At 43.8% G+C, this 20,415-nt stretch overlaps 1 protein-coding gene across 2 annotated transcripts in view; it reads left to right on the top strand.

Moving 5' to 3' along the window:
• ab (BTB/POZ-zinc finger protein abrupt) overlaps window positions 1-20,415 on the top strand; it is a 276,036-nt gene that overhangs the window by 196,681 nt on the left and 58,940 nt on the right. For both annotated transcript variants that reach the window (XM_053772823.2, XM_053772824.2), the window contains exons 3-4: window positions 14,761-14,878; window positions 15,112-15,883. In XM_053772823.2, the coding sequence (XP_053628798.1) occupies window positions 14,761-14,878; window positions 15,112-15,883 (890 nt within the window). The remainder of the gene's footprint in view (window positions 1-14,760; window positions 14,879-15,111; window positions 15,884-20,415) is intronic.

Genomic DNA, 20,415 nt, shown 5'->3' with positions numbered 1-20,415 from the left:
CCTGAATCTGAATTTTTCCAACTTAAAACCATTGCTGCGAGTCCTGTCTAGGCTAGATATTTTCAGCACACTATTTACATCCCCTTTATTTATTCCTGTCTTCCACTTATAAACCTCAATCATATCCCCCCTAATTCTACGTCTTTCTAGAGAGTGCAGTTTCAGGGCCCTTAGTCTATCCTCATAGGGAAGGTTTCTGATACATGGGATCATCTTTGTCATCCTCCTTTGTACATTTTCCAGAGAATTTATATCCATTCTGTAATACGGTGACCAAAACTGTGCAGCATAATCTAAATGAGGCCTAACCAAGGATGTATAGAGTTGAAGAACAACCTGAGGACTCCTATTATTTATGCTTCTTGATATGAAGCCAAGGATTCTATTAGCTTTATTGCGAACACTTATGCACTGTTGTCTTGGTTTCAGATTACTGCTAACCAGAACTCCTAAATCTTTTTCGCAATCCGTAATATTAAGATCTACATTATTTAGTTTATATGTGGCATGGTTATTGTCCTGTCCAACATTTAGAACTTTGCATTTGTCTATATTAAACTGCATCTGCCACTTCTCCGACCACTGCATCAGTCTATTCAAATCTTCCTGGAGTGCTCGAATGTCCTCGTCAGAATGAATTCGACGGCCTATTTTGGTGTCATCGGCAAACTTGCCGATGTCGCTCTTTATGCCCTCATCTATGTCGTTTATGTAGATTGTGAACAGCAGGGGGCCCAACACTGACCCCTGTGGAACACCGCTCGTGACGCTTCCCCACTCTGATTTCTCCCCATTTATGCAAACTCTCTGCTGCCTATTTGTCAACCATGCCTCTATCCAGGAAAAAATTTCTCCTCCTATTCCATGTGCTTTAATTTTCCTCAATAGTCTCTGATGTGGGACCCTGTCAAAAGCCTTACTGAAGTCCATATACACAATATCATATTCGTTACCATGATCTACCTCCTCAAATACCTTAGTGAAAAAAGTTAATAAATTCGTAAGGCAGGAACGTCCCTTTGTAAAACCATGCTGAGATTCGTTGATTAATTTATGCTTTTCAAGGTGGCTACGAACTGCCTCGGCAATTATTGATTCCATAAATTTTCCCACTATGGAGGTTAGGCTTATTGGTCTATAGTTCGAAGCTAAGGACCTGTCACCTGTTTTGAAAATAGGTATCACATTTGCCATTTTCCACTTATCTGGCACCATGCCAGTTTGTAGTGATATGTTGAAAAGATTAGCCAAAGGTGTGCTAAGCTCCTCTTTACATTCCTTTAGAACCCTTGCATACAGTTCATCAGGGCCTGGGGATTTGTTAGGTTTTAATTTATCTATTTGCCTAAGGACCATGTCACTTGTGACCCTAATAGTGCACAGTTTATTATCGTCCTGTTCTACATAATTTATCATTACTGGAATATCACTGGTATCCTCCTGTGTAAAAACTGAGAGGAAGTATGTGTTAAAAATTCTACACATTTCCTTATCACTGTCAGTGAGCTGACCCGAGGAACTTTTGAGTGGGCCTATCTTGTCCCTGATCTTACTTCTGTATACCTGAAAGAATCCTTTTGGGTTAGTCTTCGATTCTCTTGCAACTTTAACCTCATAATCTCTTTTTGCTTTTCTAATTCCCTTTTTTATTTCTCTCTTTAACTGAATATATCGATTTCTTAATTGCCCCTCTCCTCTTTTGATTTGCCTATATATGCCTCTCTTTTGACCAATCAGATATTTTAATCTATTGTTCATCCATTTAGGATCATTTTTGTTTGATCTGATTTCCCTATTTGGAACATAATTTGACTGAGCAGCTAGAACTATGCCCTGGAAAGCATCATATCGGCAACCATCACCACCTACCTGACCCCTAGTCAGGTCATTCCAGTTCAGCCCACCTAAGTAATTTTTCAGTCCTATGAAATCAGCCAAGCGAAAGTCAGGGACGGAGACTTGATTGCCATTATTAGGGGAATTCCATGATATGTTAAAACTGAGTGATTTGTGATCACTCTCCCCAAGCTCATCATTAACCTCAAGATTATTAATTAGTGTTTCCCTACTGGCAAGAACCAAGTCAAGGAGGTTATTTCCCCTAGTTGGCTCTGTCACAAACTGTTTTAAAAAACAATCCTGGATCGTATCAAGAAAGTCACCCGACTCTAAATTTCCTGTCAAATTGCTCCAGTCAATCTGTCTATAGTTGAAGTCTCCCATTAGCACAACATTTTCGTATGTAGATGCCTTACGAATTTCGTCCCATAGAAGTTTACTGCACTCCCTATCAAGATTTGGGGCCCTGTAAATCACACCCAAAATTAGTTTTTCTCGGCCCTCGAGAAGCTGTAACCAAACAGATTCAGTGGCTGACGCTTCTAATTTAATATCTTGTCTAACACAACAATTTAAATTGTCTCTGACATACATCGCTACTCCACCACCTTTCCTGTTGACCCTGTCAGTGTGGAATAATTTATAGCCTTGTATGTGACATTCAGATGGCATCTCTCTATCTTTCAGATTGAGCCAGGTCTCTGTTATAGCAATAATATCTATGTTTCCTGCACTTGCAATTAATCTTAGCTCATCTATCTTATTTCTAACACTCCTGCTATTAGTATAGTAAACCTTAAGGGAGCTAGTCCCTTGCTGCCCTCTGCTGTCCCCCTTTGTTTTCTGACCTGTTCTATTGTCTTTATTTATAACTTCATGCTGAATGCCTTTTATACATTTACTGTTTCCAACCCTAGTGTTGCAACCTGCTTGTTTCCCACACACACCCATACCTCTATCTTCCATCAGTTTAAAATCATAGGCATTTCACCAATGGCCTTCTCAATCGAGTCTGCAAGTGCTACCACCCCTGCCCCAGAGAGATGAACCCCATCCCTTGCATACATATCATGTTTGCCATAAAAGTTGTTCCAGTTGTCAATGAATGGGATTGCAAGTTCCTTGCAGTATCTGTCTAGCCAGCAATTTACACCAATTGCCCTAGACAACCATTCATTTCCTACTCCCCTTCTAGGCAAGATGCTACATATGATTGGGATCCCTCCCTTAGACTTAATGAAATCTATAGCTGACCTGTACTTATCTAGCAGCTCTTCTCTCCTACCCTTCCCAATATCATTTCCACCAGCACTGAGACAGATAATGGGCTTGTTCCCATTACCTGACATGATATTATCCAGTCTGTTGACAATGTCCCCAACACCAGCTCCAGGGAAGCACACTCTATCTCTCATCTTCTTATTCCTATTACAAAAAGCACGGTCAACATATCTTACCTGAGAGTCACCAACCACAAGAATGCGCTTACCTTCATTAGCAGGGGCAGTAGTACCCTTACCTTCACTGGCCACTGAAGTACATTCATCCTGGAGAACAGAGAAGCGATTTCCTACCTTCAGATCTTCACTCTTAACTTTCCTTACTCTGGAATAGGAGGAGAAATTTTTTCCTGGATAGAGGCATGGTTGACAAATAGGCAGCAGAGAGTTTGCATAAATGGGGAGAAATCAGAGTGGGGAAGCGTCACGAGCGCTGTTCCACAGGGGTCAGTGTTGGGCCCCCTGCTGTTCACAATCTACATAAACGACATAGAATAGGGCATAAAGAGCGACATCAGCAAGTTTGCCGATGACACCAAAATAGGCCGTCGAATTCATTCTGACGAGGACATTAGAGCACTCCAGGAAGATTTGAATAGACTGATGCAGTGGTTGGAGAAGTGGCAGATGCAGTTTAATATAGACAAATGCAAAGTTCTAAATGTTGGACAGGATAATAACCATGCCACATATAAACTAAATAGTGTAGATCATATTATTACGGATTGCGAAAAAGATTTAGGAGTTCTGGTTAGCAGTAATCTGAAACCAAGACAACAGTGCATAAGTGTTCGCAATAAAGCTAATAGAATCCTTGGCTTCATATCAAGAAGCATAAATAATAGGAGTCCTCAGGTTGTTCTTCAACTCTATACATCCTTGGTTAGGCCTCATTTAGATTATGCTGCACAGTTTTGGTCACCGTATTACAGAATAGATATAAATGCTCTGGAAAATGTACAAAGGAGGATGACAAAATTGATCCCATGTATCAGAAACCTTCCCTATGAGGATAGACTAAGGGCCCTGAATCTGCACTCTCTAGAAAGACGTAGAATTAGGGGGGATATGATTGAGGTGTATAAATGGAAGACAGGAATAAATAAAGGGGATGTAAATAGTGTGCTGAAAATATCTAGCCTAGACAGGACTCGCAGCAATGGTTTTAAGTTGGAAAAATTCAGATTCAGGAAGGATATAGGAAAGTACTGGTTTGGTAATAGAGTTGTGGATGAGTGGAACAAACTCCCAAGTACAGTTATAGAGGCCAGAACGTTGTGTAGCTTTAAAAATAGGTTGGATAAATACATGAGTGGATATGGGTGGGTGTGAGTTGGACCTGATAGCTTGTGCTACCAGGTCGGTTGCCGTGTTCCTCCCTTAAGTCAATGTGACCTGACCTGACTAGGTTGGGTGCATTGGCTTAAGCCGGTAGGAGACTTGGATCTGCCTCGCATGGGCCAGTAGGCCTGCTGCAGTGTTCCTTCGTCCTTATGTTCTTATGTTCTTATACCATGGCTGGAACAATTCACAACTGACAATACCATGACTGGAACAATTCACAGCTAACCAACAATACCATAGCTGGACGTATAAGTTCTGTCAAGCACCTTAACTACTGGGAACGCTTGGAAGCACTTGACTTGTACTCGTTGGAACGCAGGAGGGAGAGATATATCATAATCTACACTTGGAAAATCCTGGAAGGAATGGTCCCAAATCTGCACACAGAAATCACTCCCTACGAAAGTAAAAGACTGGGCAGGCGATGCAAAATGCCCCCAATAAAAAGTAGGGGCGCCATTGGTACACTAAGGGAAAACTCCATAAGTGTCTGGGGCCCAAGACTGTTCAACAGCCTCCCATCAAGCATTAGGGGAATTGCCAATAAACCCCTGGCTGCCTTCAAGAGAGAACTGGACAGATACCTAGTCAGTGCCAGATCAGCCGGGCTGTGGCTCGTACGTTGGACTGCGTGCGGCCAGCAGTAACAGCCTAGTTGATCAGGCCCTGATCCATCGTGAGGCCTGGTCATGGACCGGGCCGCGGGGGCGTTGATCCCCGGAATAACCTCCAGGTAACCAGATATAGCTGGAACAATTCACAGCTAACCAACAATACCATGACTGGAACAATTAACAACTTATTTTGTAGGGGGGGTATTGCAACGTAAGCATAACTGGGGAATATGGGAGTAAGGGGTTATGTAGGCAGGCGAGGTGGTAGGAGAGAAGATTAGCGGAGGTAGGTAATGTGAGGTCACTGGTGACTACACCTTCACCTCTCATTACTCTACTCACCACACTACCCACCACATTACCCACCACACTACCCATCACACTACCCACCACACTACCCACCACATTACCCACCACACTACCCACCACACTACCCACCATACTACCCACCACATTACCTACCACACTACCCACCACACTACCCACCACATTACCCACCACACTACCCACCACACTACCCACCACACTACCCACCACACTACCCACCACATTACCCACCACACTACCCACCACACTACCCACCACACTACCCACCACACTACCCACCACATTACCCATCACACTACCCACCACACTACCCACCACACTACCCACCACACTACCCACCATACTACCCACCACATTACCCACCACATTACCCACCACACTACCCACCACACTACCCACCACATTACCCACCACACTACCCACCACACTACCCACCACACTACCCACCATACTACCCACCACATTACCCACCACACTACCCACCATACTACCCACCACATTACCCACCACACTACCCACCACACTACCCACCACACTACCCACCACACTACCCACCACACTACCCACCATACTACCCACCACACTACCCACCATACTACCCACCATACTACCCACCACACTACCCAGCACACTACCCACCATACTACCCACCATACTACCCACCACATTACCCACCACACTACCCACCACACTACCCACCACACTACCCACCATACTACCCACCATACTACCCACCACACTACCCACCACACTACCCACCACACTACCCACCATACTACCCACCACACTACCCACCACACTACCCACCATACTACCCACCACACTACCCACCACACTACCCACCACACTACCCACCACACTACCCACCACACTACCCACCACACTACCCACCACACTACCCACCACACTACCCACCACACTACCCACCACACTACCCACCATACTACCCACCACACTACCCACCACACTACCCACCACACTACCCACCACACTACCCACCACACTACCCACCACACTACCCACCATACTACCCACCACACTACCCACCACACTACCCACCACACTACCCACCACACTACCCACCACACTACCCACCACACTACCCACCACACTACCCACCACACTACCCACCACACTACCCACCACACTACCCACCACACTACCCACCATACTACCCACCACACTACCCACCACACTACCCACCACACTACCCACCACACTACCCACCACACTACCCACCATACTACCCACCACACTACCCACCACACTACCCACCACACTACCCACCATACTACCCACCACACTACCCACCACACTACCCACCACACTACCCACCATACTACCCACCACACTACCCACCACACTACCCACCACACTACCCACCATAATACCCACCACACTACCCACCATACTACCCACCACACTACCCACCACACTACCCACCATACTACCCAACACACTACCCACCACATTACCCACCACACTACCCACCACATTACCCACCACACTACCCACCACACTACCCACCACATTACCCACCACACTACCCACCACACTACCCACCACATTACCCACCACACTACCCACCACACTACCCACCATACTACCCACCACACTACCCACCACACTACCCACCACACTACCCACCACACTACCCACCACACTACCCACCATACTACCCACCATACTACCCACCATACTACCCACCATACTACCCACCATACTACCCACCATACTACCCACCACAGTACCCACCACACTACCCACCACACTACCCACCATACTACCCACCACACTACCCACCACACTACCCACCACACTACCCACCACACTACCCACCACACTACCCACCATACTACCCACCATACTACCCACCACACTACCCACCACACTACCCACCACATTACCCACCACACTACCCACCACACTACCCACCATACTACCCACCACACTACCCACCATACTACCCACCACACTACCCACCACACTACCCACCACACTACCCACCATACTACCCACCATACTACCCACCATACTACCCACCATACTACCCACCACACTACCCACCACACTACCCACCACACTACCCACCATACTACCCACCATACTACCCACCATACTACCCACCATACTACCCACCATACTACCCACCATACTACCCACCACACTACCCACCACACTACCCACCACACTACCCACCATACTACCCACCATACTACCCACCACACTACCCACCACACTACCCACCACACTACCCACCATACTACCCACCATACTACCCACCACACTACCCACCACACTACCCACCACACTACCCACCACACTACCCACCATACTACCCACCATACTACCCACCATACTACCCACCACACTACCCACCACACTACCCACCATACTACCCACCATACTACCCACCATACTACCCACCATACTACCCACCACACTACCCACCATACTACCCACCACACTACCCACCACACTACCCACCACACTACCCACCACACTACCCACCACACTACCCACCACACTACCCACCACACTACCCACCACACTACCCACCACACTACCCACCACACTACCCACCACACTACCCACCACACTACCCACCACACTACCCACCACACTACCCACCACACTACCCACCACACTACCCACCACACTACCCACCACACTACCCACCACACTACCCACCACACTACCCACCACACTACCCACCACACTACCCACCACACTACCCACCACACTACCCACCACACTACCCACCACACTACCCACCACACTACCCACCACACTACCCACCACACTACCCACCACACTACCCACCACACTACCCACCACACTACCCACCACACTACCCACCACACTACCCACCACACTACCCACCACACTACCCACCACACTACCCACCACACTACCCACCACACTACCCACCACACTACCCACCACACTACCCACCACACTACCCACCACACTACCCACCCACCATACTACCCACCACACTACCCACCACACTACCACACTACCCACCACACTACCACACTACCCACCACACTACCCACCACACTACCCACCACACTACCCACCACACTACCCACCACACTACCCACCACACTACCCACCACACTACCCACCACACTACCCACCACACTACCCACCACACTACCCACCACACTACCCACCACACTACCCACCACACTACCCACCACACTACCCACCACACTACCCACCACACTACCCACCACACTACCCACCACACTACCCACCACACTACCCACCACACTACCCACCACACTACCCACCACACTACCCACCACACTACCCACCACACTACCCACCACACTACCCACCACACTACCCACCACACTACCCACCACACTACCCACCACACTACCCACCACACTACCCACCACACTACCCACCACACTACCCACCACACTACCCACCACACTACCCACCACACTACTCACTACTCTCACTACTTGAAATAAAAATAAATGAATATTACTATTCTACTCAAACACAGTTTATTATTAAGTCTTTGTTCAATAATATATTTGGGAACAGGAGAACATTATTGTGTTTAGATAAATGGGGTGGTATGTATAACAACTTACAATATAGTTCAGAGGACAGTTCACCACAGGAACTAAGCCACAGGTCACAAGACCTATACAGCATGAGTACTGCTCCAAGCCAGTACTCTGCCCAATGTCTCCAACAGTCTCCTCCAGAGACTTCAGCAGCCTTCTCCCGAGCCCTGCACCCCAGCAGCAGCTCCTCCTGAGCTATGCACACAGCAGCAGCCCCGCTCGAAGTCTCCTTCCTCAGTTGTTCCTTGGGCTTATATTGTCCCGAGAGCACCCCCCCCCCTCACAATGGGGTGTGCACCACGTGTTTTGACCTGACGCCGAGGTCTGACGCCGTCCAGAGCAAAAGACCTCAGTCTTAAGCCGAAAAGGCGTGGCTGACAGACGTTTGCCAAGGCAAGGTGTGACCATATAATTAGGTCTCCCTAGAGACCTCACAAGCCCAGTTGAACTACATCACAAACTGACTAAACCATGGCTGGAACAATTCACAACTGACAATACCATGACTGGAACAATTCACAGCTAACCGTCAATACCATAGCTGGAACAATTCACAGCTAACCAACTATACCATGGCTGGAACAATTCACAACTGACAATACCATGACTGGAACAATTCACAACTAACCGTCAATACCATAGCTGGAACAATTCACAGTTAAACCTCAATACCATGACTGGAACAATTCACAACTAACCGACAATACCATAGCTGGAACAATTCACAACTAACTCAAAATTTTGAGAGGAAACGTTCGACCCATTTTTCGGTCCATCCTGGACCGTCTTCAGGGGGTAAATTAACAATGCTCCAGAACCGACCACAAACTCGTTCAACTTTTCCTTTATCTCGTGGGTCAGTTACGAATAATAAATTATTTAGTGTGTGTGGAGAGCGAATGAAAACATCCCTCATCAAGTTACATTTCAATGGCCTACTGAAGCTGCAGAACTTAGAAGGGAGAATCTTATACAAGGAAATATTTCAGCATCATTGCTACAGCTTGCAATTATTCGTCTCATTGACAATATTTATTAAATTTTAATTATCAGCAGTGGGATGTACATATGTTAATTTTCTATTGAATCTTCTATTAAATCTCTAGTTAGCCTAGAACGTATACTATTTAATCTCTTATTATTACATATACAGTAGTGGCCAAAACCTAGTTAATCTAGTATATATCCCACACAATTTTGTTATCGCCTACGATATCTTTGTCAATAATTAGACAAAACAAAAGATGTCACACATGCATGATAGGCTGCATGATTTAAATTTACATACACGGTACAGCCAACAGTTATAAGAAGAAGAAGAACATAAGAACGAAGGAACACTGCAGCAGGCCCACTGGCCCATGCGAGGCAGGTCCAAGTCTCCTACCGGCTTAAGCCAATGCACCCAACCTAGTCAGGTCAGGTCACATTGACTTAAGGGAGGAACACGGCAACCGACCTGGTAGCACAAGCTATCAGGTCCAACTCACACCCACCCACATCCACTCATGTATTTATCCAACCTATTTTTAAAGCTACACAACGTTCTGGCCTCTATAACGGTACTTGGGAGTTTGTTCCACTCATCCACAACTCTATTACCAAACCAGTACTTTCCTATATCCTTCCTGAATCTGAATTTTTCCAACTTAAAACCATTGCTGCGAGTCCTGTCTAGGCTAGATATTTTCAGCACACTATTTACATCCCCTTTATTTATTCCTGTCTTCCATTTATACACCTCAATCATATCCCCCCTAATTCTACGTCTTTCTAGAGAGTGCAGTTTCAGGGCCCTTAGTCTATCCTCATAGGGAAGGTTTCTGATACATGGGATCATCTTTGTCATCCTCCTTTGTACATTTTCCAGAGAATTTATATCCATTCTGTAATACGGTGACCAAAACTGTGCAGCATAATCTAAATGAGGCCTAACCAAGGATGTATAGAGTTGAAGAACAACCTGAGGACTCCTATTATTTATGCTTCTTGATATGAAGCCAAGGATTCTATTAGCTTTATTGCGAACACTTATGCACTGTTGTCTTGGTTTCAGATTACTGCTAACCAGAACTCCTAAATCTTTTTCGCAATCCGTAATATTAAGATCTACATTATTTAGTTTATATGTGGCATGGTTATTGTCCTGTCCAACATTTAGAACTTTGCATTTGTCTATATTAAACTGTATCTGCCACTTCTCCGACCACTGCATCAGTCTATTCAAATCTTCCTGGAGTGCTCTAATGTCCTCGTCAGAATGAATTCGACGGCCTATTTTGGTGTCATCGGCAAACTTGCTGATGTCGCTCTTTATGCCCTCATCTATGTCGTTTATGTAGATTGTGAACAGCAGGGGGCCCAGCACTGACCCCTGTGGAACAGCGCTCGTGACGCTTCCCCACTCTGATTTCTCCCCATTTATGCAAACTCTCTGCTGCCTATTTGTCAACCATGCCTCTATCCAGGAAAAAATTTCTCCTCCTATTCCATGTGCCTTAATTTTCCTCAATAGTCTCTGATGTGGGGCCCTGTCAAAAGCCTTACTGTTAGGTAAGACACATATGCAACAGTTAGGTATCTTTATTATGAAACGTTTCGCCTACACAGTAGGCTTCTTCAGTCAAGTACAGAAAAGTTGATAGAAGCAGAAGATACTTGAAGACGATGTAATCAGTCCATCACCCTTAAAGTTTTGAGGTGGTCAGTCCCTCAGTCTGGAGAAGAGCATTGTTCCATAGTATGAAACAATATTGTTTCATACTATGGAACAATGCTCTTCTCCAGACTGAGGGACTGACCACCTCAAAACTTTAAGGGTGATGGACTGATTACATCGTCTTCAAGTATCTTCTGCTTCTATCAACTTTTCTGTACTTGACTGAAGAAGCCTACTGTGTAGGCGAAACGTTTCATAATAAAGATACCTAACTGTTGCATATGTGTCTTACCTAACAACCTGTCGGTATTTTATACCATTTTAATGTTCAAAAGCCTTACTGAAGTCCATATACACAATATCATATTCATTACCATGATCTACCTCCTCAAATACCTTAGTGAAAAAAATTAATAAATTCGTAAGGCAGGAACGCCCCTTTGTAAAACCATGCTGAGATTCGTTGATTAATTTATGCTTTTCAAGGTGGCTACGAACTGCCTCGGCAATTATTGATTCCATAAATTTTCCCACTATGGAAGTTAGGCTTATTGGTCTATAGGTCGAAGCTAAGGACCTGTCACCTGCTTTGAAAATAGGTATCACATTTGCCATTTTCCACTTCTCTGGCACCATGCCAGTTTGTAGTGATATGTTGAAAAGATTAGCCAAAGGTTTGCTAAGCTCCTCTTTACATTCCTTTAGAACCCTTGCATACAGTTCATCAGGGCCTGGGGATTTGTTAGGTTTTAATTTATCTATTTGCCTAAGGACCATGTCACTTGTGACCCTAATCATGCACAGTTTATTATCGTCCTGTTCTACATAATTTATCATTTCTGGAATATCGCTGGTATCCTCCTGTGTAAAAACTGAAAGGAAGTATGTGTTAAAAATTCTACACATTTCCTTATCACTGTCAGTGAGCTGACCCGAGTAACTTTTGAGTGGGCCTATCTTGTCCCTGATCTTACTTCTGTATACCTGAAAGAATCCTTTTGGATTAGTCTTCGATTCTCTTGCAACTTTAACCTCATAATCTCTTTTTGTTTTTCTAATTCCCTTTTTTATTTCTCTCTTTAACTGAATATATCGATTTCTTAATTGCCCCTCTCCTCTTTTGATTTGCCTATATATGCCTCTCTTTTGACCAATCAGATATTTTAATCTATTGTTCATCCATTTAGGATCATTTTTGTTTGATCTGATTTCCCTATCAGGAACATAATTTGACTGAGCAGCTAGAACTATGCCCTGGAAAGCGTCATATCGGCAACCATCACCACCTACCTGACCCTTAGTCAGGTCATTCCAGTTCAGCCGACCTAAGTAATTTTTCAGTCCTATGAAATCAGCCAAACGAAAGTCAGGGACAGAGACTTGATTGCCATTATTAGGGGAATTCCATGATATATTAAAACTGAGTGATTTGTGATCACTTTTCCCAAGCTCATCATTAACCTCAAGATTATTAATTAGTGTTTCCCTACTGGCAAAAACCAAGTCAAGGAGGTTATTTCCCCTATTTGGCTCTGTCGCAAACTGTTTTAAAAAAACAATCCTGGATCATATCAAGAAAGTCACCTGACTCTAAATTTCCTGTCAAATTGCTCCAGTCAATCTGTCTATAGTTGAAATCTCCCATTAGCACAACATTTTCGTATGTAGATGCCTTATGAATTTCGTCCCATAGAAGTTTACTGCACTCCCTATCAAGATTTGGGGCCCTGTAAATCACACCCAAAATTAGTTTTTCTCGGCCCTCGAGAAGCTGTAACCAAACAGATTCAGTGGCTGACGCCTCTAATTTTATATCTTGTCTAACACAACAATTTAAATTGTCTCTGACATACATCGCTACTCCACCACCCTTCCTGTTGACCCTGTCAGTGTGGAATAATTTATAGCCTTATATGTGACATTCAGAGGGCATCTCTCTATCTTTCAGATTGAACCAGGTCTCTGTTATAGCAATAATATCTATGTTTCCTGCAACTAATCTTAGCTCATCTATCTTATTTCTTACACTCCTGCTATTAGTATAGTAAACCTTAAGGGAGCTAGTCCCTTGCTGCCCTCTGCTGTCCCCCTTTGTTTGCTGACCTGATCTATTGTCTTTATTTATAACTTCATGCTGAATGCCTTTTATACATTTACTGTTTCCAACCCTAGTGTTGCAACCTGCTTGTTTCCCTCACACACCCATACATCTATCTTCCATCAGTTTAAAATCATAGGCATTTCGCCAGTGGCCTTCTCAATTGAGTTTGCAAGTGCTACCACCCCAGCCCAAGAGAGATGTACCCCATCCCTTGCATACATATCATGTTTGCCATAAAAATTGTTCCAGTTGTCAATGAATGGGATTGCAAGTTCCTTGCAGTATCTGTCTAGCCAGCAATTTACACCAATTGCCCTAGACAACCATTCATTTCCTACTCCCCTTCTAGGCAGGATGCTACATATGATTGGGACCCCTCCCTTAGACTTAATGAAATCTATAGCTGACCTGTACTTATCTAGCAGCTCTTCTCTCCTACCCTTCCCAATATCATTTCCACCAGCACTGAGACAGATAATGGGCTTGTTCCCATTACCTGACATGATGTTATCCAGCCTGTTAACTATGTCCTCAACACCAGCTCCAGGGAAGCACACTCTATCTCTCATCTTCTTATTCCTATTACAAAAAGCACGGTCAATATATCTTACCTGAGATTCACCAACCACAAGAATGCGCTTACCTCTGTTAGCAGGGGCAGTAGTACATCGCAGAGTCTGTCGGACAGCCACGGTCGCATTAGTTGCCGTAGGACTTAAGTGTTACTGCGTACAATAATACCTCTTTGGAGAAGTGTCAAAGTTATTCCTTGTTTTAATGAAGAATTAGGCACAAAAGAGACATTTGGGTATCTTTATTTTTAGACATTTCGCCAACCAGTTTCTTAATCAATACAAGGACATAATGTGAAGACTGTTGAACTACAAAAGATGAGGTAATGAGTCCCTCAGCCTTGGAGTTGGTGAAGATCACCGTAGTCTTGAAGACTACGGTGCTCTTCCTCTGGTCGGTATTGTATACCATTCATGTACCTTCCTTGCTTCAGGGAACTGCGGGAGCAGGAGGAGTTCGTTGACGTGACCCTAGCTTGTGAGGGTCAGCAGGTATCTGCCCACAAGGTCGTCCTCTCCGCCTGCAGCCCTTACTTCAGGTCACTGCTCAAGGTTAGTTTCTTGAAACTCGTTTCTTTCCCATTTTCTCATAATCAGATTTCATGCCAGAAAAAAAAATAATTTTATCACAATCATTGCTACTTATTATTTCTGCTGTAATTTATCAAAGTTTAAAAGTGTGCGAAGGTTAGCGTTATGTACACAAATAACCCGCACATAGAGAGAAAAGCATATGACGACGTTTCGGTCGGACTTGGACCATTTACAAGTGTTGTGTATTTCAGAATAATCCTTGCGACCATCCTATTATCATCTTGAACGAGGTGGGTTACAGTGAGTTAATAACCTTGCTGCAGTATATGTATCATGGAGAGGTACAGATTGTTCACGACCAGATCACCAATTTCCTGCGGACAGCTAAGCTGCTACAGATCCGAGGACTGGCAGAAGCTGCGGCAGCCGAGTCCCGCTCGCGATCGCCCCCGGAGTGTCGGCGAGAGATGGGTTCGGTCCGCGAGGTGGTGACGCCGAAGAGAGAGTCCGTGGAGCCTGAAGAGGAGAGCCGGCCCCCCGACAGTCCACAAGTAAAGCGCATCAAACTGAGTAGCAGTATTGGTCCAGCGCCTCCTTCCTCGCCCTCACCACACCTGTCCGGGGGCCCCAGCCCCCCAGCACCCACGCCGCCCATACCCAGCCTGCCTCTAAGTATGGCCAACATGGCCACCATGGCAGGTATGTCCACCTTGCCGCCCATAGGTTTACCAGGGGCTTCCCTCCCACTCTCCCTGCCTTCCTCCATCACCGCCCTCCCGCCCGTAACTACCGCCCACCCATCCATCCATCACGGACGCTCCACCCTGCACACGCCCACGCCCACCACCCAGCAACCTTCCTTCCCTGGGCTGTACCCCAGCATGGCCTCCGAGGACACCCAAGACACCATGGGCAGCGACCGCTCTGAGGACAGAGACAAGTCTCGCCACGACGATGACGACTACGACCACGAGAGTACCCTGGAGAAGATGTCCGGACTCGCCAATATGGCAGCACTTAAAGGTTAATTTCCTTGCATTCTTTAACATAAATAGAGAAACTCAGGAGATTAATTGATCTGTATATTTCAACACGCTTCTGGGTTATTCAGCAAAAAAGGATCTGAGAAGGGGGTCGAAATATACAGATCAATTAGCCTCCCAAGTTTCCGTCTCCATGTGGGTTATTATTGAGCACTGACGAGGGTTCATTACACTTTAGCTAGGTATAAGATAGGATAAAAAGAAACATTGCAGAAAGCCTACTGGGCCGTACTAGGTAGGTCTAACTCATCCAACCATTCACATGTATCTGTCCACCTCAGTCTTAAAAATTTCTCCGAGCATTTGCTATAAAAAGTCTACACTACAAGTTTAACTCTACTTAATGTTTACATATGTCTTACGATTGCATAGCCATTACCACTTTATATTTGTCTCGACCTCTTGCATTCCTAGATATTTGTTATAGTAATATTATAGTAATGTTGGTAGACAGCAACCACCCAGGGAGGTACTACCGTCCTGCCGAGTGAGTGTGAAACGAAAGCCTATAATTGTTTTACATGATGGTAGGATTGCTGGTGTCTTATGTCTTTCTTATAAATATGCAAGATTACATGTACGTCTTGCTACTTCTACTTACACTTAGGTCACACTACACATACATGTACATGTTTATTTATAATATGCCTAACTGTTGCATATATGGGGGATATAGTGTTGGAGTGGTTGGTATTTTTGTTTAATAAATGTATGAAAGAGGGGAAGGTACCTAGGGATTGGCAGAGAGCATGTATAGTCCCTTTATATAAAGGGAAGGGGAACAAAAGAGACTAAAAATTATAGAGGAATAAGTTTACTGAGTATACCAGGAAAAGTGTACGGTAGGGTTATAATTGAAAGAATTAGAGGTAAGACAGAATGTAGGATTGTGGATGAGCAAGGAGGCTTCAGAGTGGGTAGGGGATGTGTAGATCAAGTGTTTACATTGAAGCATATATGTGAACAGTATTTAGATAAAGGTAGGGAAGTTTTTATTGCATTTATGGATTTAAAAAAGGCATATGATAGAGTGGATAGGGGAGCAATGTGGTAGATGTTGCAAGTTTATGGAATAGGTGGTAAGTTACTAAATGCTGTAAAGAGTTTTTATGAGGATAGTGAGGCTCAGGTTAGGGTGTGTAGAAGAGAGGGAGATTACTTCCCAGTAAAAGTAGGTCTTAGACGGGGATGTGTAATGTCACCATGGTTGTTTAATATATTTATAGATGGGGTTGTAAAAGAAGTAAATGCTAGGGTGTTCGGGAGAGGGGTGGGATTAAATTATGGGAAATCAAATACAAAATGGGAATTGACACAGTTGCTTTTTGCTGATGATACTGTGCTTATGGGAGATTCTAAAGAAAAATTGCAAAGGTTAGTGGATGAGTTTGGGATTAGATTTTGCCACCGAAGTGGCTAGTTTATTGTGCACCCCATATCCATCCTGTGGACGGTAGCGCGAGAGCATATGGATACATAAAAGGCCTAGGAACTAGGCCCCAAAGGGTTAACAGGAATACATATGGATTTATATCTACATATCTATAGTTCACTTATCTGTTACAAACAAATTTAGGAAATTTGCTTAGTATATCTGGTATCTTATTTTCATTAATAAGATATCTTGACATGTCACATAGGTTATTATACTGTCTGTCTCTGTATTCCTCAATAAGTGGACAATTAAGCACATAGTGTTCAAGAGAGTGACCATATGCCTGATCACATAATTTACATTTAGTTTGATCATCATCTGTGTGTCTCCCAAACTGCCAGAAGTACTTGTAACCAAGCCTAAGCCTGGCCACTACAACATCAGTCAGTCTGTTCACATTGCAAGTTGCTCCATAAACATACTTATCTACGTGGGTTATAGATCTACTCAGGCTTCTAACTGCATTCCTATAACAATCATTTTCATTATTTACTTCTCTCCTAATATTATTCCTAATGCTAGACACAGTTATACCAAAGTTATATTCTACATTCTCCTTCTGGGTACTCTTCTTGGCTAACATATCAACTTTATCATGAAGGAGTAATCCAATGTGTGATGGGATCCATAGCAATTGTACATTAATTCCTTTGTCCCTAATTTTTGAGTATCTATACCTGGCTTCCCCAATGAGCATGTTGTTGGAGTCATTATATGAGCCAAGAGCCTTCAATGATGACATAGAATCAGTAATGATGATAGAGTCAAGCTCAGTGTCATAGGTTAGCTTTAGCGCCATTAGGATTTCAAACAATTCAGTTTGCAGTGTAGACGCCCAGTTGTTAATTCTTATGCCTAACTCAACAAATTTATTATCGTTCTTAACTAGGGAGGTGGCAACAAGAGTAGATGCAGCCCTGCCAGAAGACTCCTGTTTAGATCCATCAGTGTATATAACTTGTGATAGCTTATTACTACCAGCTAGGTGAGAAATTTCTTCTTGAGCAGTTGCTCTAACAAGAGATTTAAGGAAGGGATTACTAGCAATGAGCTTCTTGGGAGGGACTTGTAGGTATGTGATATTAAATGAACACATCTTCCATGGAGGGGTGAAATGCTCTTGTTGCCTACAGTGATACAGTTCATGTAGGTTATAAAACTTAATGCAATTGCACGTTTTCACAATCCATTTAGATCTGTGTGTATTTACCTCTAGACACTTGGTAAGATTCACTGTGACAGTGTCTGGTTCGTTTCTCAACATTCTAATACCGAGTACAGTGTTAATTTCAACAATCCTATCACTGATACTAGAAATACCAAGCTCCTTCCTCATGTTAAGAACTTTTGTAGATCTGGGACAGCCAAGAATAATCCTGAGAGCTTCATTTTGCATTAACTCCAAGGGTCGGAGAGAACTTTCTCTAGCTAATATCAACATGGGAGCAGCATAATCAATTAAGGACCTAACATAGGCTATGTACACCATTCTCACGATTCTCACATTAGCACCATAGTTGGGATTGTAGCCAGCAACAGCTTTGAGAGCATTTATCCTAGCTTTGCATTTCTTGTTTGGTTGTGGTATAGTGGATTTGTTAAAGGGTACATCTACACCAAGATATCTGTAAGTTTTAACGTAGCTAATGATTTCACCCTGCAAATAGATGGGTGGGGGATGTCGTTTGCTTGTTAATATCTTTGTTTTAGTCGGAAGATATTATGAGGCCTAGTCGATTACAAATTGCTTGAACTTCATTAAGAATGGTATTCATCTTCTTATGCCTTGTTGTATGGATCATGATATCATCAGCATAGCTTATAGCTATATGTTTAGGTGAGGCAGGTAGAGCATTTAGGAGAGCATTAATCAGAATATTAAATAGCATGGGACTAAGAACTCCTCCCTGCGGTGTACCTAAAGACATTTCTTTAGAATCACTTCTGAAGCCTTGGTAAAGGACAGAGGATACTCTATTTGACAGGTATCGTATTATCCAGCAGAGTAAGCTACTACCAATATTCATTTTAGCTAGTTCATGTAGTATAACGGTTCTGTTCGCAATATCAAATGCAGATTTTAGATCAAGAAAAGTGGTAAAACTAGTAGAGGTGTGTGCAGTGAGAAAGGTGGAAATACAGTTCTGCACACTTTTACCTTTCATGAACCCATAGAGGTAGGGGGAAAGTTGATGTCTGATTCTGTAGTACAGTCTGTTAAGCATCATTCTTTCAAAAGTTTTACAAAGACAACTAGTTAAGGAGATCGGCCTAAATGTATCAGGCTGTTGGGGCTTAGGGATAGGCACAATGAGACTATTGGTCCAGGAAGTAGGAAGAACGCCCTCAATGTAACTGAGATTATACAGTGCCAACAAAGGGTTATCAGGCACGTGCCTTAGAGTTCTGAGAATATCATAGGTTATACCATCCTCTCCAGGAGCAGTTGATCGACCTTTGGTTAATGCATTATCTAATTCATACTCGGTAAAGAGGCAATCACTCTCATCAATATTTTGGCTCATAAAATTGATCAGTTTCAACATTTCTTCAGAAGTACTCTCTAATTTTTTTTCTAATATGAGATGGAAGGCTTTCATGCCTGGATGTTTTGGACCAGTCATTTATGAGGTCATTTGCTTTTTCAAGAGGAAAGGGATGAGCAACATTGCCAGTCTTTTTCCTGGTTATTTTATTTATACCTTTCCAAGCCAAACTCAAAGGGGTGGACCTATTTAATCCACTAACAAACTGTTCCCATTCCTGTTGCCTAAGTTCTTCCTTTCTATTCCTTGCATTTGTTAGTGCAGCTTGGAACGTTCTGAGCAGGTCTGGGGTTCTACATTCACGGTATGCTTTACCAGTCCTCCTAGCTGCATGTGTTAGATTGCGTAGCTGTGGATCATTATAGTATTTATATTGGTTTTTATTGTTATATATAGTGGAGGGTCTTTGTTTCCTATTCCTGCCCACTTGATCTGTGAGAACACTCTCAATAGTGGTAATTAAATCATCATTAAATTTCTGTGTGCCAATGGGCTCGTAATTCTTATACCATTGATCCAAATGGTTAATAA

This window comes from Cherax quadricarinatus, chromosome 9 (assembly GCF_038502225.1).
Source record: "Cherax quadricarinatus isolate ZL_2023a chromosome 9, ASM3850222v1, whole genome shotgun sequence".
NCBI classification, from domain to species: Eukaryota; Metazoa; Arthropoda; class Malacostraca; order Decapoda; family Parastacidae; genus Cherax; species Cherax quadricarinatus.
Note: the sequence above shows the minus strand (reverse complement) of the source record. Positions and strands in the feature narration are given on the sequence as shown.